At 35.6% G+C, this 24425-nt stretch overlaps 1 protein-coding gene across 2 annotated transcripts in view; it reads left to right on the top strand.

Moving 5' to 3' along the window:
* The window catches only part of LOC145690034 (uncharacterized), a 376283-nt gene that overhangs the window by 65456 nt on the left and 286402 nt on the right, over positions 1 to 24425 (top strand). For both annotated transcript variants that reach the window (XM_081764535.1, XM_081764542.1), the window contains exon 2: positions 11279 to 11388. In XM_081764535.1, coding sequence (XP_081620661.1) covers positions 11281 to 11388 — 108 coding nt within the window. In that variant the 5' untranslated portion in view covers positions 11279 to 11280. The remainder of the gene's footprint in view (positions 1 to 11278; positions 11389 to 24425) is intronic.

Consider the following 24425-nt stretch of genomic DNA (forward strand, 5'->3'; position numbering starts at 1 on the left):
CACTTCCTGAAGATCTTTCCTAATATCAGGTAATCTAAAAAGTTGTGAGCCTTTTGCGAAGAAGATGATGTTAATACCCCAAATCTCATGGTATATAGGTCATACCTAACATCATTTGACAGCTGATAGTTGAAGCTAGTAGATGTGCAATAACGCGTTAAAATTCTTATAATCAAACGGAAAGTATTGAGTCGTGAAGATGAATGAACTTTATTGCAAAATTGCGCTTCATTTTACCATTTCATTTCGATAAAGGCGAAAATACTGCGCAGGATCTGAGGAAATTTGTGTTGTATATGGGCAAGATATGTTTCCAAAATCAACAGCCAAAATATGGTTCAGACACTCTCCTTCTGGAAATTTTGATCTGGGCTCTTCTCGCAGTGAGCGACCAACACCTGCAAAAGTGGATGATAGTCTGGCAAAGTCAAGCGTCAACTGACATGACATCGCTAAGATCATAAACATCCATCAGAAAAAATGTCAAATTTGACTACAAAAGGAAACTCTACGTTTGATTGTCACATGATCGAATTTCTATCTGCGAATCTCTATTGAAATGTAATGAAATCGAGCCAATTTTGAAACGGTTGCACACAAGTGATGAAAATGTAGTCCGCAAATAAAACTGAGAGAATGTATTGTGTATTCCTTTTTAACTCTATGTTTTTTTTTATGAAGATTTATGAGGCCATCATAATATACCTGAATCGAGACGTTGACCGTTAACGACAAAATATTTTCTTTTGAGTACAAAGTCCATTCTGCAAGGTAAGCCCGTTAATTGCGGGACGATTTTTTTCTTTTTCTTTCTTTTTTCTTTTCTTTTCTTTTTTTCTTTTTTCTTTTTTCTTTTTTCTTTTTTTTGTAATGAATGTAGATTTGATAGAATTATTTTCAGATGTACAGAGCTCAGGACCTAATTGGCCTGAAGAGAGAAAATAAGAACCAGTATAATAACTAACTAATTCAGAAGAGTCGTTTGGAAGAACGGATCGCTTTCTAAACAATGAACGTATCCTTGAAACAAGGACCTTACATCAAACCAAAATAATATAATATTGGACTTTCAAATTATAACCGGAATTTCTTTTTTCCTGCTACATAGAGAAGCCAAAATGCGAATCAATTACTATTCTATTTTAATATACTCCCCATGTATACGCATACACTTGTCCCATCGGTTTGGGAGTGTCCGTATCCCTGCGAATAGAACTCTTGGGGACAATCTTTCAATCATTTTAGCACATACGTTTTGACTTCGTCGTCAGGGTGGAACTTTTGTCCTCCCAAGTGCTTCTTGAGGAGATAAAAAAGATGGAAGTCGCAGAGCGACAGTGCGGGGCTATACGGGAGATGATCTAGGATCTCCTACCAAAATTGGTTATAGCTGTGATCGTTGTCGTAGGCGTATCAAGACACGCGTTGTCATGCAGGATGATGACACTATTCTTCATTGTTTGTGGCTGTTTTCTTCTCAAAGCTTTGACTTTGGTCCGGAGGAGGTTGCATTGTACACCGCATTGATTGTAGCCCCGCGTGTCAGGAAATCAGTGCATAGCACCTCATCTTTGTTCCAGAATTCCGTCAGCATCACTTTGCAGCGAATTCCTGCGCTTTGAATTTTTTCAGCGGTGGCGAGTCTGGATGTCTCAACTCCATGCTGGAGCACTTTGACTCTGGAGTGTAATGATGCACCCAGCTCTCATCACAGGTGATTATCTTTGCAAAGAAGCTCTCACCTTCTATCTGAAATCGCTGCAGATGCTGAGACGAGACGTTTTCCCTACATTGCTGAAGCAGATTTCATGTCTCATTTCATGTCATTGAAAAGAGCAGATTTCAGAGCTCATTTCATGTCATTGAAAAGAGCAGATTTCATGTCTTCCTTCAGGAGGAAATTCATAATGCAGCGTTGCTCCAGTGGGGGCGCCAGCTCCACACTGCCAGGCATGTTACTATTGTCCATCGCTGCTCCAGACTATCTCCTCAATTGCCTGTTTAGGCAGAAAAGTATCAGGGCTACCCAATCACAGGACAGGAGACAGACGCTAAGCTGCGCACAGTAACACAAGAAAAAAAAGATAACTTCGGTTATAAATTTATAACCGTCACCAGGTTATAGAAGTAATTTTTGTGGACGTTCTGTATATTTGGCAAGGACAGTAATTATTCTTTGATTTATACTTTGTCTTTGTGACACAATAATTTCTTTCTTCGGTGGGAACTGTTTTCTTTCCCGCGCAATAGGACAACGGAGTATTTTATCGTTCCCTCATATATATATATATATATGAAACGTTTTTACACTGTGACAGGGTTTTTGTGAGCGACAAAGATTCTCGGTGTTTCTTCCTTACTCATTAGTATGCAAAGACTATGTTCTATAGTTATTTGGAACTAAATTAAGTGCATTCTTCAATCATTTATGGAAATATTGCAGACCAGGTGTCAAAATCTGTAATCTCCTTTTGGAAATGTCCCTTGGTGTCTTTTCTAGGTAAATTCAGGTCTCCTGAAAATACTCATTGGTAAGACAGAAGGAGAGCAGATCCGGAAAGGGAATTACAGATCTTTTCCCAAATTGCCCGCCGGTCTCAATAATGAGATGAGCATTAGGCACCGAGAGGTTCGGATGTCTCGCCTCGAAATCCTCACGGATGATCAGACGGTCACTCAGACCACGACACACACATACATTATTCATACATGTAACAAAAACGCATGAAGTAAAATGATACTATGCTTATTTATTAAAATACTATTTAAAAAATAATGTAGTAGAGAAAGAATCACAACACTAGCACTGAATATTAATTACTTTCACTAATGAAATCACACTTCGCTTTTTACTACACCATAGCCCTTTATGATGTATATATATAAATGCATAAAAGATACATATACGTATATATATATATATATATATATATATATATATATATATATATATATATATATATATAGAAGATTATGATTGGGATTTCACTATAGATGTTTCTCTCACACCGTTAATGTGCATAGGGAATTAGCACTGTGGGGATGACACCGGAATAATTCCACGAAGTAGTTTGTAGCTGCTGCACAAATCCACAAAAATTGACGTTAATCTCCAGCAAAAGAATGTAGACAGTTGCAAAAATAGAATGGGAATGTTGGAGGGTGCGTTTACAACTGATACGTACTGCGTTTACGAATCCGGGACTTCACTAAACGGGGTCAGCCATAACTAAGTCCTTCACCGGCTAATAGCGTATGCCTCTTAACCTAATGTGATGCCCAATCCAACGACCGTCGTAGTTCCTTAGAGATACGGAGCAACATTCCTCGAACTGAAACCTTCGGGGTCCGAGCCGGATTGACCGACTGGTCAATGTTGGCAGTTCATTCTAAAATGTGATCAGGTTAAATCACCTGTATGTACACGGAAATAGAATATTAAAAGAATTGACGTTAATTTCCAATTTACTGGCCACGATGCACAAATCATTACGTTAAATTTGTTATGGGAACGTTTAGATAACGAACTGACGAAGCGATATAGTTGTCTTTGCTCTGGCGTTCGGACACCTGGTCTGCAATATTTCCATAAATAATTGAAGAATGCACTTAATTTAGTTCCAAATAACCATAGAACATAGTCTTTGTATATTAATGAGTAAGGAAGAAATACCGAGAACCTTTGTCGCTAACTAAAATCCTCTCACAGCGAAAAAACGTTTCAGATATATATAACGATAAAATACTCTTTTGTCCTATTGCGTGGGAAAGAAAACAGTTCCCACCGAAGAAATAAATTATTGCGTCGCAGAGACAAATTGTAAATCGAATAATAATTACTGTCCTTGCCAAATATACAGAACGTTCACAAAAATTACTTCTATAACCTGGTGATAGTTATAAATTGAACGTTTGTCGTGTATATAGTGTATTGATTTTATTTACCATTTATCTTGATACACCCTTCTAACTTTTAAACTAATAGATACAAAACCCTGAAATTTCATACCATGCAAACATGAACACAGAGACGTTGATTGGCATACTCTGCAATACCGCCAGATAAACAGTGTTTCCAACCCAACATATAATTATATTTTCCGAATGGCACTACGTGATTTTTTTTTACATATTTTAAACATTTATGTCAAAGATAACTTAACAAAATCATTTTTATTATTCAGTGTTATGAACTAAGGACATTATAGTATGAAAAACATTGAAAAACAACCTAACTTTGCAGGCTTCTACAACTAATATCACAACTGAGACAATTCATATTACAAGAACCTTAATGTCGAATACTATTATACGATCTTCATACAACGTACTTAAAATAAGTAGAAACAAAGTTTCAAGGAAATAAAAATTTGACTTTTTCCAAAGGATTTTCTTTCGAAAAACCGCTTAAGTTATATAAATATCACATCTAATTACGTAGATTGTTTTCAGTAGATAGAAAGATCATAATGACGTTTACTGGAATTCTGATATCTCAAACCGTTCCGGGATATGAAAAACATTGGTAAAGATTCCTATACTGCTTAAAATGGCTTCACTTGTGGCAACTTTTTAAAAGAATGTTGTTTTCGTTTGCTTCTAAAACAACACAGTAGTAGTATTTAGTAGGTGTAATTAACAAGGAATTAATAATTTTATGTAGCGTTGAAAACTTTGCCAGTGTTTACTGTATGTCTGCAACGGTTTGAAATATCAAATTGCTCTAAACGCATTATGGTTTTACATCTATTAGAAACCATGTATGTGATTGGATATAATACCTACCTAAGTAGGTTTTCGAAATCAAGCCTGTTAAAAAAAAGTCAAATTTTCAATCCTTTATAACCTTCCTTTCATTCGAAATTTGTCATATCATAATAGTATTTGACACCGAGGTACTGTGGATACGAACTTACCCCGTTCATCTCACTTCTGTTCTTCCTGCTGTAGAGACATCCAAAATTTGGATGTTTGTTACCATTGGTAGCGTCCTTAGTTTAGGGCGCTGAATAAAAAATTATATATTGTAAGTTTTCATTAGGCATTACTGTATATTTGAAATATATAATAATTGACGTAATACCATTCGAAAAATATAATTTTATGTTGGATTGGCAACACTGTTAATATGGTGATATTATGAAGTATGCCAAACAATGTGCCCCTGTCGATATTTGCATTATTAAAATTTTAGCGTTTTGTATCTATTAGTTTAAAAGTTACAAGGACATATCAAGATAAATGCTTCGCCCTGTAATATGTATAAACAATAATTGTGTTTATGTTGATAGCATTTTTACATTACATGCTATAATGATTAATTGTAATCAAATGGTTATAAATTGTAGTGTTGGAAGTGGATCCAACGGAAACGGTACTTCCTGGTATGTTTAATGGAAAGAAAAAATAGTACATGGACTGTAATTTTAAAAAAAATAGTAGAACACCGTTCCCCCACTTCGAGCATTTAATACGGGAATGTTAAAGCAACTACCATGTACAGATGTAGTGTTTTCCATTGTTCAAGCTTTGCTTTTAATATACGTAAATTTGATTTTAAAATGAAATGAAATCTTTCAGTTTTACGTCCCACGTTTATGTCGGTTAGGCTAAAGGAGACGATGATTATTAGAAATGAATGAAATGGTGGAATGAAGAAAGTGGGTGTAAACGGGAGAACCCCGAGAAAACCCACGAACACAGTGTTTGTCCACCACGAAGTCCACACGGCGCGAGCTGGGATTGAACCAAGAACTCCAAGCACCGGAGGTGAACTCTCTACCACTGAGCCACCGCGCCCCCAAATTTGACTTAAACTACTCGCTGAACAAAACACGTTTAATTTAAGAATTATTACCGTCTTAATAACAATAATTTTTACAACAAACGTATTGTTTTGCTCAACAAGTAGTTTAAATCAAATAAACATAGTGTACTTGAATGACAGATATGCGTGTGAACTACAAGCCTTACAACGTCAATGTCGTATCAGCTATAGAGAGCTATTAAACTAGCATTAGTTGAAAGGGAGGGACATTTTGCTTTGTGTATCGCAAAACCAACAGATTATAGAATAAAAAGGTATCCTTTGCTGAGAGGCAGTAGCCCTCACCTCCCTCTTCATCGATCCGACGGTGAAGATACGCAGAAAAGAGCAAAGATTGAGAAAATGTATGATATACGTATATTCAGCAAACCGTCGCCTTAGAAAGGATGACAATCGGAAATGACTTCAAACATTGTGCCTATGTTGTCTTGATCCGGAGAGCTTTATAAATTGGTCATCACTGGTCTATATAAAGCTGTCTTATATATATATATATATATATATATATATATATATATATATATATATATATATATATATATATATATATATATATATATATAAAACAAAAGCCACACTAACAAGCACTCAATAAAACGCCCACGAGACACAAAGATATTTAAGCTCACGAATTCCGAACGCGCTCATAACCGACCTCAACTTCAACAATTCACTGCGAGTTTCATTGAAATTAATGAGAGCGATTACGTCATGACTGACGACCGTGAGTTCCGTTAAGGTTAACAAGCACGGTTTGCAGTGAGATCCCCCCAGGGTGAAGAAGAGTAAACTTCATGCAAAAGTTCCTTCATGTGAAGGCGTTTTTGAATGTGACAAAAGAGATTTTTTAAAAATTGGGAAGGATAGAAAGAAAACGAAACAGATAAACCTAATATTACAATTTTTAACTGACTGATTATTTTATCATTATCTGTACATCTGTATGTTATGTAAACTGAAACATTTCTTAACAGATATTTCTCAATCATGTAGATCTCCATCAGTGGTAAAAGTTGATCTGAAAAGGTAGGGAGACGCATTATGTTACGCCGTCCCCCGAACCTATTTTTGTTCATTATAATTTTTTAGGGAATGAAGGACGCCATAAATATTTTTGGAAAGTGGGGAAGCGACCTCTCACCAAGTTTCCCCTATCCTTGATCTCCATAATAGTTTCTTTTTGCCCGTAACATTTTTTAATATTATTACGGGGCAGAACTCTCTCTTTTACGGGCAGTTTTAGGTCTGAACACGGACAGTTTCCTTTTTCCGTAGCATTTTAGTGACTTCTTCATAACGGTAAAAAATTATTTACTTTATGTTCATACTAGTGAGTTGCAGGTAATGAAATATACGTTTTGATGTTTAGTGGAAAATATGTTACCAACACTAACATAGAGATGGGCTAAGCTCATGCGCCTAATGTCACAAGCTCTGTACAAATAGGCTGAGGTATCCCGACAACCAGAAACAATGCAGTGCATTGTTGAACAGCATCGTATGAAAGTGCAGCACAGAGAACACATAATCGCGAGTGATTTTTAAAAATTTAATCTGAAACATTCTGTTCAACAAGCCGCAGGAAATATTTGTGTCAGGAATGGCAAATGAACATGCCTTTCGCCGTTCGGTTGTCAAGTATCGTTTCGGTGACAGAGCATTGCAAACTGAGCCACATGGGCACCGACTAGCATCATGTTCAGATGAGCTCCCGAGGAACACCATGAGAGCAAACTCACAGGAAAGCGTTCGTGCCAATTCATACGAGTTAGAGATACCACTGTCGTTTGACGCCTCCATCATGTAATCGATAAGGTGAAAAAGTTGCACTCATGGAGGCAAAAGCATTTGATACCGATCAACAAGAATTGCCATGTGATTGTGTGAAGTAATTTGAGTATAAAGAAATCCCGGGAAAAATTCAGAGCAATGAATTGTCTTTTTTGATTGTGGTTGGAGATTGATCAAAGTCCAGGACAGTTTCCAAATTCCTTAGTAGATGTTGTTGCTGATATGGTGATCTATGGTGGGGTTGATTCATCATGTCTTCCTTTGTTGAGGCTAAAGCATCACTGTGGATCGTTACAATGTTGAAGTGTATTAAATGTACCACAATTTTGTCCTTAAGTATCGAAAACTGTTTAGGAGACATGGTGTTCTGATGTTGCACCATAATGCACGTCCAAAATGTCGCCGGACGGACGTTGCAGGCTCTCCACGAGTTGACGTATGAAACTCTTTCTCATCACTGTGTTCAACTTGTGTCTCTTCTATCGATTATCACCTCTTCCGGTATATCGAGCACTAGCACTTATTGGGAATGAAGACCTTCCTTGATAACTGGGCGTTGCAACGTGTGGTTGAAGTCCTCTTCGCGTCTCAAATTCCAGACATCTTCCATCGCAGAATCTAATTGTGTGACTGATGGTAAAGAGTGTGCTCTTGCAGACGGGGATTATTTTGATTAACCAGTTATTGTAGGTCTTTCTTTTTTGGGGGAGGGGGGAAATTACACACTTGGGTCACACTTCATTCGTGCCAAGCTAATATTAGCACAGAAAGCACTTTCTGCAATTTGAAAAATAAATCTACTATACAGTGCAGTGAATAGATAATCCCTTCTTTACAAAATGTCTTTGGCACAAATTAGTGAGCACTACACAGAATAATGTGAAGCAGAACTAGAGATTTTTCTTTTGCTTCTTTACATTATAATTGCTTTCGGTGGGAATACTAGAAAACCTTCGATGAGTTACGTATAGTTTCAGTATAGCCAGTATACGAAGTAATGGATTTTTAAGAAGGAGATGACATGTACTTGAGAAGAAAATTGCCACATATGCGGTATATTTTGCAGTACAACCTCATAAACACATTTTCAGCGATTTACTGTACAGAGGAGATTTTTTCCAGATCCCCCCTCTCAGCAATTTAATAGTTTTTCTATGTTAGGTTATATTTACGCTTATAACTAATACACTGAGAAACAAATCGTATGTGCCATACGTAAAAACGTAGGTTACATGTGTAAATCCTGTAGCTTTTGGACTTAACGTACAGCAAACGTATAACTGAAAAAGTATATTTTATACGTACTTTCTGTTAAGTGTTCCGAATAAGCGTACATTCCGTACGAACGAAAAAAAACTGTATATAGGCGGTCAGGATCTCACATACAGATGGACGTATGTAATATATAGCTGACGTATTTAACATACTTATACGTATGTAAAATCCGGAAGACTGTCAGATATCAGACATCCTGCAACGGCATGATGTAACACCCAAGAGCAGTACATATGTAGGATATGGATAACGTATGCTGTGAACTGATTTCTGTAGTAAACATAAGGATACCGTATAATTGTACAATATACTGCTGTCCGCATAACGGATTTTTCCCAGTGTGCGTTTACAAGACACTGCATGAACTGAGAGTAACTTAAATTTGTTTGACCTTTCTGTAGCGGACACCGCTCATTTGTACACAAATAATCATGTCTCATTGGTGTTTATCATGAAGAGGTTTCACTGTATAATCAAGCAGAAATAATTAGAATATTTTTCGCTCGATAGATATATGTTGGTTTAGTTTTATAATTTCTACCTAATGATAAAAATAATGGATATCGGATCGTTGCTTTCTTTCGTTGCCACTCTCAACATGTAAAAGACCTTACTCAGAACAAAAATAAAATCAAATTTAGAATGAAACTCAAAAGAAATTTTGTTTTGTGACCGGACACACGCCATATAATTAATGATATTACTACTTACCAAAATATGCTCAAACTCCGAACTCACGCTAAAAATCTCAGCACGAATTCGAATGAGATTGGCGAGCGTGAGTTTCAATGAGATAGTGTGTGCTCCATTGAGGTTGACGAGCGCGAGTTTAAATTGAGATTAGCCAGAATGAGCTCCACTATAGGATTGCCGAGGGCGAGTTGGAGTAAACGTGACTCCTATCGAGGTTGGAGGGCGAGCTCTATTGAGAGTCATGAACGTGAGTTCGAGGAAGTTCAAGCAAAATTAACAACTTTTAAGCTACTCTTTTACGTTCAAAAATGTACTTTTTTCATTTGCAATACTCTGAAATGTTGTCACACTTATCAAAATATAGGTCAAATCTGAGAAGTTCTCTTTGAAGTTACTATACAAAGTGTTAATTAACTCCATGACATAAATTTAGGAGGTGATTCCTTAAATTAAATGAAAGAAAAAATTTTAACATATATGAATTAGAAAATATTTATCTACAGAGTTATAAACCATCGAAAATGCAAAACAATACGTTTTAAAACGTCCTGGCTTGAAAACTATGGAAGCTATCGCAAACTGTTCAAAGAATTACCCAGGAATTAATATACGATACGTCTAAGTATCCATGGTACCCATGCAACGAGTAGTCAGTTAGTAGGTATAAGATTCGTCTCATTCGTACGTATTCATGTCTCATTTTATAAAATTCGTTACGACGTTAACGTGAGATTGTCAAATACGGATATTTATGTTAGATGAAGTGTATAATAGTTCCTGTTAAGAAAGATCTTATAATTTTTAATGTTTCGTATTTTCGGCGATGTATAACTTAGAAAGAAGGCACTCTCCAACTTGTGTTTATTAGATATTTTTCTTTTATTTAATATAAGAAAATCACGTCCTAAATTTATGACATGAAGATTACTAACACCCTGTATATTAAAAAGCGAAGCAGACATTCATTTATGATGCTGTGCGCTTAACCATTCATTCATAGCCCAGTTTAACAACGAAAAGTGTAATTATAAAACAAGAAACGAATTACAACAGATAATCGTTGGTAGCTAGAATTTGAAAAAGAAAAAACCTCGTCCCCTACTTCCGTTGCGTGGGAGCTTATGCAACCATGCACATCAGAATGAAGATTAGAATTTTTTTCCTAAAAAGAGTACTCGCTAACTTTAGTGGTAGATAAAGAATAATGACGTCATTGATTGCATACTAATTCTACTATATTGATTTTTTTTAAGTCTTGTTCATGCAGGAACTATCCGCTCTACTTGTCAACTATGGTTACATGTGTGTGTGTGTTTTTCTAAACGACCTACTTCATGCAAAACCGCATACCACACGCACAGTGTAGATGTCGCATTGTAGTGTATTTATGCTAACAGTTGCCGGTCGGGACACGAAAGCACGAGTTCGAAAATTATTTTCTATATAAATCGACCTTTTCTCAAGGATGGAAATGTGGTAAATATCGTAGAAGTTTTCGGCGCGTGTTCCTGGCGTCAACTATTCATTACTATTATTTTTTTTAAATAACAAGGTTACCATTGATTAGAATACTATTTCTTACTGTTTTAGTGACAACATATCAATGTACATTGTAACTTGTAAAGAGCTTAGCTGAGCTATCCTGTTCTAACGCTTTTCGTTTTCTGTTTGTTTTTTCTTTGTGATGTGAAGACATGGGTGAAGAAGTGAAACCGGAAGGCAAACACTTCAGACTTCTGAAAGAGGATGAACTCCCGGCGATTCTGGATTATCTCACAGAGGAAATGCCCGAGTCACTTAAGGTAAGTGAAGAATTGCCTGCTTTCAGACACGTACTATTATCATATAAAGTAGTTGTTTTATTCTTAGCAATCACAAGTTATATCACAGTGAAGCCAAGATCTAGGGACCTGTCTGTACGTAACAGAAAACTGTATAAATTTTAGATACAAGTCAACCAAGGAACAATGACATTCAGTTGCGTATACTACAAAAAGATACTGTGATGTTTCAAGGAATAAAAGTCAGATAGTTGAGAGTTATAAAAGCAATGGAGAATGTACTATAAATAGAAGCGTATAATTTCGATATCTGAATCGAGTTAGTTTTTATTACAAAAAACACGAAATGTGAACAGTCTCCTAGATAAGTACTTGTAGATGGCCAAAGATGCAGAGGATACTGCTTTTGTTCAAGGTAGTCCATCCCTCCCCTGGAATCATACAGAGCTTCGAAAATTTTGATTTTTAAAAAAAAAAAAAAAAAGACGTAAACGGCTTTAAAAACCCAATTCTTAATTCATATTCCCATGACCCAAAAGGTTGTGGAACGTAAATAGTTGTAAATAACCGAATTCTCGCTTTATACTTTCATATCCCGCTACCCAAAAATATATATACCAACACTCTTATCACACTTGTACAGTCTCCGTTCTCGTTACATTCAACGACGCAAAGCGGACGTTCATACGATTCTCCATGAATTCTTATTGTTAGACCAGACTCCAGCTCTCACCGTTAGTCACCTTCTTGTTATCCATGAACATGATCAGGCCACCGCTCACTATAACTCTGTCGTCGTATATATTGTCGTCGTCCATCCATCCATTGCACATAATTTCATGAATGCACTCATTTATTCTCTAACTAACAGGGCTCCAAGTGTCTAAACTCGCTCCGAATAGCCCCACAGCAGAAGATTAACACTATCGTCGCAACTAACATCATACATCCTTGTGTTCTATTACCTGCACTTCATTTCGTCATATACTGTTATTACATACCATGGTCAGGTCATCTTCTTCTGTATGCCTAATCAGATAAATATATCAATAAATAAATAAATCCTGATACATATCTTCTAATGAAACTACCAATAAATGAATGCTCACGGTCCCAGGGAAGGCGTTACCTTCTGCGACATTTTCATATTCAGATGGGAATGAAATTGCACTTTAAAAAATATCCAAAACTATGCGAAACTGTGGTACCTCCAAGCATCATGATAAATATGCAGATTCTTCTCTTTTATTTTACTAGTACAATGTTGTATTATGTTTCTTCAGAACCCGTAAAGGAGTGCATTCTGATTTTATTGATTGATTGATTTGTATTTCGGTCCTTCTGTCAACAGCAAGGCTATATAGGACAAAACCTACAGTTTAAAGTGGGATCGGAATCTCTTTACTGCGTTCCACCAGAAATAAAAACTGGTACTCCGTGCACCTTCTGATTTCACCGAGATTAAATAAGAGAGTGAAATGGGAAGATGGAAAAGCAGTGACGACATCTAGAAACAACTTATGATGCCAACGTCAATATTGTAGTGTCAACCAAGCTTGGTATTTGCTACACAAAATGTAGATTTACTTGCGTGGTATACTTTGTAAAAAGCACATTAAATACTTTTTGTTATTCATTCAAATAAAGTTGAAGTAACTGCACGGTATGAAGAATTATTCTAATAATTTATCTACCACAGGTAATGAAGAGAAGAAATAATTAACATAATTATTTCTACATAATATAGACAAACTGAAGATTTTGCTACTATCAAATTTTAGTTGAAATGACCCAAACTGTTCAGATAAGCTTGCTTATTCTTAATGATTTTGGTCACTTGAAGTAAAAGATGGTTCCAGGGACCACAATATTTAATTGTCCATATAGTGATCATGCGTTTAATTGGTGCAAATTATTTCGCTGTCCCAATGTCCATAAACGACGGATTGTATACAACGAAGTAGAAAATAACAATATAATTTCCAAATGATAGATGCTTATCACAGAGCTGTATCTACGGGTGAGTAAGGAGGGGTGTGCCCTAGACACAATTGTCTGAGTGACACAAAAATGTAATGCCGTGCTGGAAGAAATAGCAGCTAGGTTATACATTAATATCTTCATGCTTGTCAATCTCTCGGTGTCACAACTTCCACTGCGGTCAGTCTCTCATTGGGGTCTATAGTCCTGTACCCGATTACACTGAACTGACTTTGTCTTCTACTATGGTGCATTTGAACCTGGTGGTGTTCATTATTAACTTGAAGTTTACTGTCTGCCGTCTGGTGATAGCGTTCAAATACACTCTGTAAAGAAAAAATAGCGACACTTGCTCTAATATGGTTTTCTCAACATACTTTAATCAATATGAACTTTTACATGAATTCCTGATAATATTACAAGGCATATTCCTAATGAGCAGTTCATTCTTAATACTTGCACCAGAGTTTCAGGCTTTTGACATGAATTTTGTGAATTTATATGCATATATAAGTAGCTATGTGTGTTTTGAGCAAAATCGTTTGTAGGAAGAGTAATTCATAAAACTGAAAAAGATCAACAACAATAGCAGAAAACAAAAAATGGAATTTCTTTAGGGTAAGACATATTGTGTGCAAACATCGAGAAGTACGATACACCAAACTAGTATTTTGTACGTGCACCATGGGCTTCCCGCATTGGTAACAAAGCTATTGCAAAATGCAACCTCGATATCACGGAATAACACCCGGATTATCTGTTCCTTGAATTCCATTCTATTTGAGATAGTTGTCTATTGAAATTTCTACTCATATTGATCCACAAATTTTCAACTGGATTCATGTCGGGTGAGTTTGTAGGCCACACGAGTCTCTAAATAGTCATATTCTTGAACCACGTATTAACAATTTTGGCTCGGTGACATGAAGCATTATCGTCCTGGGAAAGGAAGTAGTCTATATTTTCTTCAGAAGTCATCTTTAGCTGTTGTAAGAACTTTACGTACCAGAATTTGAAGATATTTTCGTGCATCAAACGATCCTTCACATATATCCGTCGTTCTGACGTCTTTAACGGTGAACCATGCCCATATCATCACTCAGTAACTGAATATTTGAATCTCTTAAACAAAATCCTTGTCAAGTTCCTTGCTTGTTCGTATCCACAACTTCACACCAATACCGTTTCCCAATACTCTAAACTTCTTTTCAATGAAGAAAACGACATGCTTTCAGTTGTCATAAGTCCAAGTTGCATATCGACTCATAAAACTACATGTTGAAGTCCTCTGTGTTTTGTCAGTTTCGACTTTCTACGTGGTTTTCTCTTTGTAATATCCTCTTCATACAGTCAAGACAATACAGTTGTACAAGTAACTGCAGTTCCAAGATCATGTCAAACTACAAAAGCGATTTTTGGGGAAATCACTCATTAAATCTGCGGTGCTAGTGATTTCATTTAGCAATCTGCTCTGGGTGATGCTTTCTTTTTTCTTTCACACTGTTGACGAAGGGACGATTTGTTATGCTGTTTCCACTTGTGAATTACTCTTCCTGCCGTAGAATGATGGATTTTCAGAATTCCATCTATTCCTTTAGAGATTTGCCACAACTCACATTTTTTACCCATCTTATTTGTTTACAGTCCACATGTAGCAACAATATCACACACAAACAACATTGCACAACAAAAATTTTGCCACTTGACACACTGTCGAAACAATGAGAAAGCAAAGAACAATCATAAAATGCTATTTACCTCAGCCTACACATCACAAATGCAATGCAGAATTCTTACTACAATAATTTACGAGAAGCACTCAGTGCCATCTATCGAAAATACTACTGATACACCAACAATTGACAAGCGATGTCCTACACCACAGGTGTCACAGATAACGCAAATGAACTATCCTACTCTTCATTTCCTTCTATTCCTCTTCTAACGGGCTGCAACTATGGTTTTCTGTGTAAGTTAGTTTGAGAATTGAGGTGTCGCTATTTTTTCTTTACAGAGTGTAATACACAAAAATGGCGCGCGCTACGACCACGTAGCAGTCTATCTCATCTTTTCTTCAATTTACTAATGACAGCCATTCAAAATCATCTATTTTTCTTTATTATTACTTGTCGTTTTCTCATTTTTCTTTCTTCGCTTTACTATTTTTATCTTACACCGGTATTTTTATCTACACTACTCTTGTTAAAGTGGTGTTGAAATAAGTAACAACGAGCGCACTTTTCTTTTCAACTGTATTCGAGCGCACTTTTTGAAATCTCCCGCCAATTAGTGGAAGGCGACTGGGACATGGCTCGCGTGTCTGTGTTAGCATCTTTGTTTACATTGCTGATGAAGGATTTGACTTTGTAAGCAACTTGAAATAACAAAACTTCTTTTAAAAAGCTTATTTAGCGGTAAAGCGTATCATTAGAACCAATTGTTCGAAGAATGAACAACTTCAGTATAGTCTAACGTGTCGGAAATAACGGATAAGAAAGTATATTGCTTCATATTTTAGATTTTGAAAGATGAGAGATTAACCGCTAAAGCAAAAGATGGAAGGATTGTTTCTCATGGAAATGGATAAAAAAGTTGATTTTGGAACAAGATTCTGATTCAAATTTCAGGCTCCTTCTGGCATCAGCAAATTTTGTTATGATGCCTATACTAACCCCTTGGAAAACAAATACGGAAACCTGGAACCAGACAGTATTGATATTCATGCATAGCAGTCACATGACGGATTTTTTATCTCCAGAATGTTATTCCCAACTTGCTACAAACACTCCAAGGTCTGAAGAGCTTCTTGAATTGATCTACGTTATGGAGATGAGGGCTGTGTTTTCCATCTACTCATTGCCACTCAAGTAATGCTACCTACTGCTGTTTTCGTTGACAACTCTGGAAGACCGTATAAACGCAATTCCTTCAGACTTAAGAGCATTCATGGATCTAGATAGACTGTTCGATCTTGCTGCCCTAAGATAGAGAAGAAAGAAGTGAAAAAGGAATTTGAGCAGATTATTAGAAGTTTAAAACAGTTAGGTAAACATATTGTAATTTATATATGGAAAAAATCAACTCACATTATATACGGTACTCACATTGAAAAGCAAGGTAATTTGTTGTCCCACGTAGCACAGTCACTAACACTCTCACCTTTGGTTCGAAAGTTTCCGGGTTCGATTCCCGGTGGGGCCACTCGGTCGGAAAAAATAACAGCTTTTTCAAGCCAGCCATCCTGAGTGAGGTTTTCCTCATTCATAGTAGGCAAATTCCCTAATTGTACCTAATGTAATGGTACCTGGTGGCTTCCTTCCTTTCCCATTCCTTTCTTCCTCCTCAATTTCCCGTGCAATGTGGTCACCGAGCGAAGTCATCCCTCATCGTGACGGTCATAGCTGCCGAAAGCCAAGAAATCTAATTCTGAATACTATTCCGATTATTTCTTCGATCATTAAAGATTTTTTAGATCCTGTAAAAAGTTTGAGGTAAACTGAACGTAATATTTGGAATAATAATGTTTCCTTTTTACGTTTTTTCCTACAAGCAAGCCACAATCATGTTTAACAAGGAAGTAGAAAGAAAGAGAGATAAAACTTTAAAAAAATATTAATGTAGTGGTCGGGAAAGGGTAGGAAGGTAGGGGCGCAATTTCACTCTTGCGCTAGGTGCTCTTAACCTTAGGTACGCCACTGCCAGATCATTCCTTGTGAGAAACGCCTAGTACTACTATCTATCAGCTTTATAAGTCCAAAAGCCGGGACCATGAGTGTGGTCCTATAATCCAGTTTATTTGCAGATGAGATAGTGTACTAAAAATTTGACTATACTATGACGATTGATCTTGCATCATGATTTATGTACTCACCACATTGAATTGAAGCCCTAGTCGTGGTTCGGCGCCCACGAATAGGTATTGTCCTTCATAACCTCAGTGCTGTATACAGAAATAAATAATAACTCAAACTCAAAAAGCAAGTCAAAAACCACTAACTCCAATAAACAGTTAACAGCACTTTATTGACTTTGGAATGGAATCTATTATATCCATTGTAGTATTACAGTGCTGATTCTCGAACGTTAGTCATCTGGCACTGACTTCAGAGTGTTACTTATAAACCTTAATTGATCGTCATGTTCATGCCATCGTAATCTTAAATATTCAGTGCTGACCACACTTGATCGTGAACAATAACCTACATCCCATACACACAGTTAACTGTGCCGACTAGATGTCGGACACTCTTGAATAAATTACACATAAAATATACACAAGTTAATATTGTATTGAAGATGGTGTTCTGGAAATTATATTCTAAGATAGGATATAATAGTTCATTGCCGATACCGGTGTCCTAGTTCTGTAATCCAACTGGAGGTAAGATGTTGTGATAAGAACATTCTATACTGTGAGGATTGATCTTACGTGATGGTCTCTTACTGTAGCGTATTCCAGCCCGGTTATGGTTTGGAGTCCACGTTAATAGTAGATTCTATTGATCCTTCTAAATCTTGGTGTTGCATTACAAAGTAAAACATATATTTTTGTTATGAATAATTTATTGTTTTTGTTGTATCGTAGTTTAATTACTTTGAGAAATTACTACTCACAATGAAAACAAACAAACATTATAGTTTGGTTTTAATCTGGTTAACAAATAGAAATTATGTATAATTTGTAAGAAAACAATTGTCGGAACTCTAGTATGAAAGATGGTAATTTAATCTTTACCCAGGTGTTGATAAAGGGCATGAAAATCCTACGGTGGACCTTGTTGCGAATGTGCCACATTTCCCATAGACACTAAATAGTAACATATCTGGTATACAAAAAATACAGGAGTGACTGACCTGGAAGGCACTCACTATAAATCTTCGATGTAATCTCCTGACGTTGCAGTAACATGTTCCGAAAGCATCTCTCAAGTGTTGTTTGCCTTTGCATTATTTTGTGAAATTATTTCAATAGAGCTCCCAACAGTAGAAATAGCGCTGGAGATGCCACGAAACGTTACCTTCATAGTGGTTCTTTCTTTTTTAGAAACATTTTAGTCATAAGGGGCTCATGTTTAACGGGGTAAGGATGTTGCTCTAGTATCTTCCAATCTATCTTCTGCAGTGTCTTGCATATCACGTGACCTAGCATTGTCGTGGAGGACAAAGTCAATATACTTGTTATGAATTATCAACAAATAAATTATCAAAGAAGAAATCCTAACTGACTGATTAACGCCTGGGCCAAAGTGCTTAAGCTAGAAACTTGCCATTTGGGCAGTACATAGCATTTGTGAAATAAGGTAACTAAGAAAGGATTTTTGGAAATTCAATGTAGAAGAAGCATCTCCCGAGTCCCTTAACCAGGTTATCTCCTCTTTGTTATGTAGAATTCTAACAGGAATTATTGATATTATGTTATCATCTATTGTAAATCTGTACTTAAAAAGTACAGCTAGTTGTATTTCTACCAGCTAAAGGGATTCTTATTAACATCATGTTGTATATTACGCTGTTTGGATAATTTGTTAATCTTGTTTATGGTTGCTTATTAGGTATTCCAGAGAGTTTGATACTGGTCCATACGAGACAGTAATAGATGCCTTGAAAAGTCGAGTTATATCAGCAAATCATGTTAACACTGTTGCTAATTTATATGATAACTAGCTGAACCTGCGCTCTCTACACAGTGCATCATTCACATATGAACATGAATCTCCTTGTCATTCCTCATAACATCTGTACATGTCCATTTACAGACACAAGTGAAAGACGTCTTGATAAAAGTCGGCAAGGGGTATCATAAAGGGGAGAGTTTTTCGATTATTTTTTCAATATCTCGCACCGTTTGCGAGATTTTACCTTTCTCCGGTTGGAGTTTCTAATTCATGTATTCATGTATGATCAGTGTTTTCTATCTTCTTGCATGTAGTATGTAATAAACAAATACATTACATACACAATTAATTATAATGTCAGTGATATATGGTGTTCATTTGGCAAAATACTCCAAATAATAAAGATTCATCTTAGACTGGAGAAATGGTTATCCTTCGTTTTTCATTATCATTTGACATGAAACAAACGCCTGAGAGATATACTACTTACATATACAATCATGTGGTGTTGAAATGTATAACTCGTAGGATATGTTGCTTCCCTTTTTTTAAAATTTCAGCACTTCCAGTGTACCTCTATAAATGTAATAAAGAAATAATGGCCATGCTTGTTAAAATATACAATTAGAAATGGTCAATCTACACAAAATTTGAAATCGACTATTGAAAACGGCACGACTATCACTTGTGGATTTTGAGATCTTACTGTCGAAAGGTTGGAGACAAATTTATAAACTTTTCTTTGGAGACAAACGTATGAACCTAGCAATCGAACTAAATTTAATAATTTGAATATTAATATTCAGATTAAGCGTGGTGTTCGTCATGGGGACCTGCTTAGCTTACTGTTATTCAATTTGATATTAGATAATATCAGAAGGCAATGGGATTTAATTTTCAAAATGCCTGTATCCTTCTACTCGCAATTGCCAATGGCGTATTACTAGTTACTATTATAATTCGCAGCTTGAACTTGAGCAGACTCTATTACAACTGGTTAGACGAACTTGGTACAAAAATTACTGTGGATAAATGTTTGTCGTTTGGTAGTAAATCACAAAGAAGATCATGGATTACTGGTTGTTGTAACATTAAGTTAGGTAATAGTTGTAGAAGTTGAAGTAGTTAAAAAAAATATAGAAACAGATGAAGATTTCAAGTATTTTGGCTTCAAATACACATTGTACCAGGATGTAGAGAAGAAATAGCATTGGGCGAACTGGGTAGAATACTGAATGCGATAAACTTTCTTTAAAGCCAGTGAGAAAATTAATTTGACGCAAACGTATTTACAGTTCTTTACAAGTGTTAATTGAGAGTTAGTAAGTCTTCATTTCCGAACTCTGTTGATGAATTAGTAAGAATTTTTTCATTGTATGCATTTGGTATACTCAGTTGTAGGTAGTCTATTCTATTCATAGAAAAGGAACGGTGGACTAGGGTTTCACAAATATTCACAATATTATACCGCTTGCCCAAGTGAAGTTTATTTATACTTTGAGATCTCTCGAAATAACTTTTTGATTGAGATGGTAAAAGTATCAAATTTAAATAAAATAGGTTTGGTCTTTTTATTTAAATTAATTAAACACGTGTTACAGAGTATTTTTGAAAATGTTTGTTCTAGAAGGGGAGAGAAGAGGTGGGAAGAAAAAGAGGTAGAGCTGCATTTGTTATAATGATATGTCCATATCGGTGAATCCCTTAAGGTTAGAGACATGAAATTTGATATTTAGACTTTATATTTCATATAATTAAAGACATGTTTCAGGTATTTTTGATGCTTGACCTAGAAGGGAGGAGGTAGGGAGGTAGGGGTGTTCACTAAGATGCTTATACGAGGTGTCCCAAATTTGTGCGAGACTTCAAATTCAGGCAAATTCTACTCGTATGTAAAAAGTGCAGCATGAAAAACGTAAAACATAGCCTACAGTAACAGTATTTGTTAGTTTATTTTATTTCTAATCACAGGAGATGCTGTCTCTCTCACCTAACTGCAGATCGTAGATGATGTTCCAGATAATGAATGTAGAATGTAGTATTTGAGTGTTGTGTATGGTGCAACACCATGTGTAAGGATAACCCTTTGGTATTAAAATGCCGGTACATTATCGCGTCCACACTATCGTACTCTTGTATATATTTCATTGAAGTAATGACGACGGATGACGCTTTTCGATTATTGTTTCAATTCGGATTCGAAGGATTTAGCCCATCTTTCGTCCACTACAGTAATTTTACTAAGAAATATTTTACATTCCTTTCCATAACGTTTCAACCCGTCTTTTCCACTTCTGTACCTTGGCAAGATGATGTGGCACCTATTTCTTGGATACTTTATCCATGTTCAGGTCCTCTGATAACATCTAATACGTTTCTCATGGTGAAACAATCGATACGACTCCTAAATCTTTGCGTATTCGCCAGCAGCCATATTACCATAGCCCAGCAACGCGAACTACATCCAAATGATGTGGATCATTTGCAGTACGTTCACTTCTGTCTAGAAGTCTGCTAACGTGCATGTTTTACTACCTTTATTTATTTGAATACATTGAGTTCTTGTTTTCGTCTCTTGTACTGATTGACATATTCTTTGGACTGGAATTGCCAACCAGTTCATATATATATATATATATATATATATATATATATATATATATATATATATATATATATATATATATATGAACTCTACGCTCGCTACTCCACAATGATTGAATTACGGAGTCTGGCTACCGGTGTGCAAGATACACGACAACCAATGAACAGCTTTGACTTATCCTTGTTTTTCTTCATTTCAAATGATTCTCTTCAAATAGCTTAACGGAGATTGAAAAGAATAGCCCTCGTGTGTATATATATTCTACAGAGAGTCTATTCTTTTCAATCTCCGTTAAGCTATCTGAAGAGAATAATTTGATATGAAGAAAAACAAGGATAAGACAAAGCTGTTCATTGGTTGTCGTGTATCTTGCACACCGATAGACAAACTCCGTAATTCAATCATTGTGGAGTAGCGAGTGTGAAAAGACATCGAGTGTAATCAAAGCTTCCCCCCTCCGGGCGATGTAATTCGATTATACCGGGTTGAAGTGTATAATATACTGCAATTCATCTTCGATTGAGTAAGGATTACGGTGGGATTTTTGTAAGTGATGGAGTGCTGCAGAGTGTCTAAAGAAGGGCATATCGAAGTACACAATCAAAGTAGCCAAGAGTGGAACTTTACGGTGGCAGGGTGCTGAAGCATGAATTATATGGTTCGTTAAAGACATAAGTTATGGCTTCTGAACCGTTTGGAATTCCGGATTAGAATTTCCGGAATCTTGGAATTTCAGGAAATTCAGTAGTTACGTCGACAATCGAATTTCATCACATAATTCATAATGATTGGATTTGTTTTGATTACATTCGATATATTTTCATGCTTGCTCCTTTAGAATGATTGAATGGTAGAATCTGTTTATAGGGGTAGGGTATGGGCAACGTTCAGTGAACATCTTTGTCTTATTTCCGTCGCCTGTAAATGAAGCCAGAACGTTTATATTCTTCATTTCTAATTTGTATGCACAATGAAAACAAAACTGTGTTACATTTCTTTATAGTTTTCTAGTTTTACAAATAATTTAGAAATGTTATGAAGTATCCATTTTAACTTTATGTACTAGGTATATAATTACACTGAGAAACAAAGTATGTGGTGTACATAAAAACGAAGGTTACATGTATAAATCCTATAGTTTTTGGACTTAACGTAAACCCGATGTAATATCCTGCAACAAACGTATAACTGAAAACAAGTGTTCCCAATAAACGTACTTTCCATACGAAAAGAAGAATTGTATATAGACGGTCAGGATATCACATATAGATGGATGTATATATCATATAGCTAACGTATGTAATATGCGGAAGACTGTTGAGATGCCAGACATCCTGCAGCGGCATGATGTAACATCTAAGCGGGGAAAAGCGTACGCAAGTAGCATATAGATAACGTATGCTCCGTACAGACTTCTGTAGTAAACATAAGGATTCCGTATATTTGTTCAATATACCCCTGTCTGGATGACGAATTTTTCTCAATGTTAGTGATTATCTGCAAATTTTAGTTTGCTTCTTATGAATGTGATATTATGCAAAAATTAACTTCTATAAGAACAATATCACTGACGAATATATATATATATATATATATATATATATATATATATATATATATATATATATATATATATATATATATATATATAAACAAACAACAGAGAAATGATTTACTTCTCTACGCTTATATGCAGAGTTATCAAACTAGTAATATTTCAGAATTGTGCTGTGTTTTTATTTTTATTTTGACGTACGGTGAAAGGAAAAATTGCATACGAAATTGAGTCTCGCCTAATTATAAGTCAAAATTAGAAGTCAAAATAATACAGTATATTAAATTCAAACCAGACGTACTTTAGGGAATTAAAACTTTTCCGTTTTCTATCAATAGAAATTCAGCAATAAAAATAAATGGAATTATGTATTATGGAATTATGTTCTTAATTTGTATAATGATGTGAATATACTCGCAAATGTGAGAAGGTATAAATGAGCGACCAAATATCTCGGAAACTAGTAATAAAAAGAATATGCCAGGAAAAACCAGAAAGTGAAAATAATGCTATATCAGAAACCTCTCTCGTCTTACAAAGATAGAAGAAATTAATTGATGTTTGCATATTTACCTTTTTATATTATATTTTTAAATATTTGGAAAGGAAACAAAACAGATTAAAATGCAGATGGTGTAAGTACACCAGGTGCCATACCAATATCTATTATCTAGGTTTAACTGCCGAGGATTCGTTTAGCTAATGGGAGGAAGAAAGTAGAAAACTGGAGGAATATAAAAGAGCAACAAGGGTAGAAGAGATTACCCATAAGTCACTAAGAAAGTCCAAAGTGGGCTTTATTAAAAAAAAAAAAGAGAGAGAGAGAGAGAGAGAGAGTTCATTACGCAACATTCTCTCGCCTCTAATGACTTGAAATTTAACATCTAAAATCCAGAAAATATAATTGGTATTCTTTTATTAAAAGAGGCCTGCACACCGTTGTAAGATAGTGATAACTATGTTATTTAAGGAAACACTCTAAAATTCTCTCGTAAAGCCCATTACTTCTACATTGAAACATAACTGGTTATGTTTAAAATATTTCCCAATCTTGAAGAAAATGCGAGAAACGTCATTTTAAAAAACTGTATTTAAGCAAATACACATTTTACTTAATAGTACAAGATAATACACTACCCCTATTCTTTATTAACTGTTGTTTTTAAGGCATGTTCTGTTTTAGCATAACACTGACCTTTTTGTAGTGGCAACCAAGTTACGTATATTTTCTGTTGTCCACAATCTTTCCTCGCTTACAAGATATTACACACAGTGTGATGCTTTACTTCACCTTCTAAATATT

This window comes from Thermobia domestica, chromosome 1, assembly GCF_964235325.1.
Source record: "Thermobia domestica chromosome 1, izTheDome1.hap1.1, whole genome shotgun sequence".
Taxonomy (NCBI): Eukaryota; Metazoa; Arthropoda; class Insecta; order Zygentoma; family Lepismatidae; genus Thermobia; species Thermobia domestica.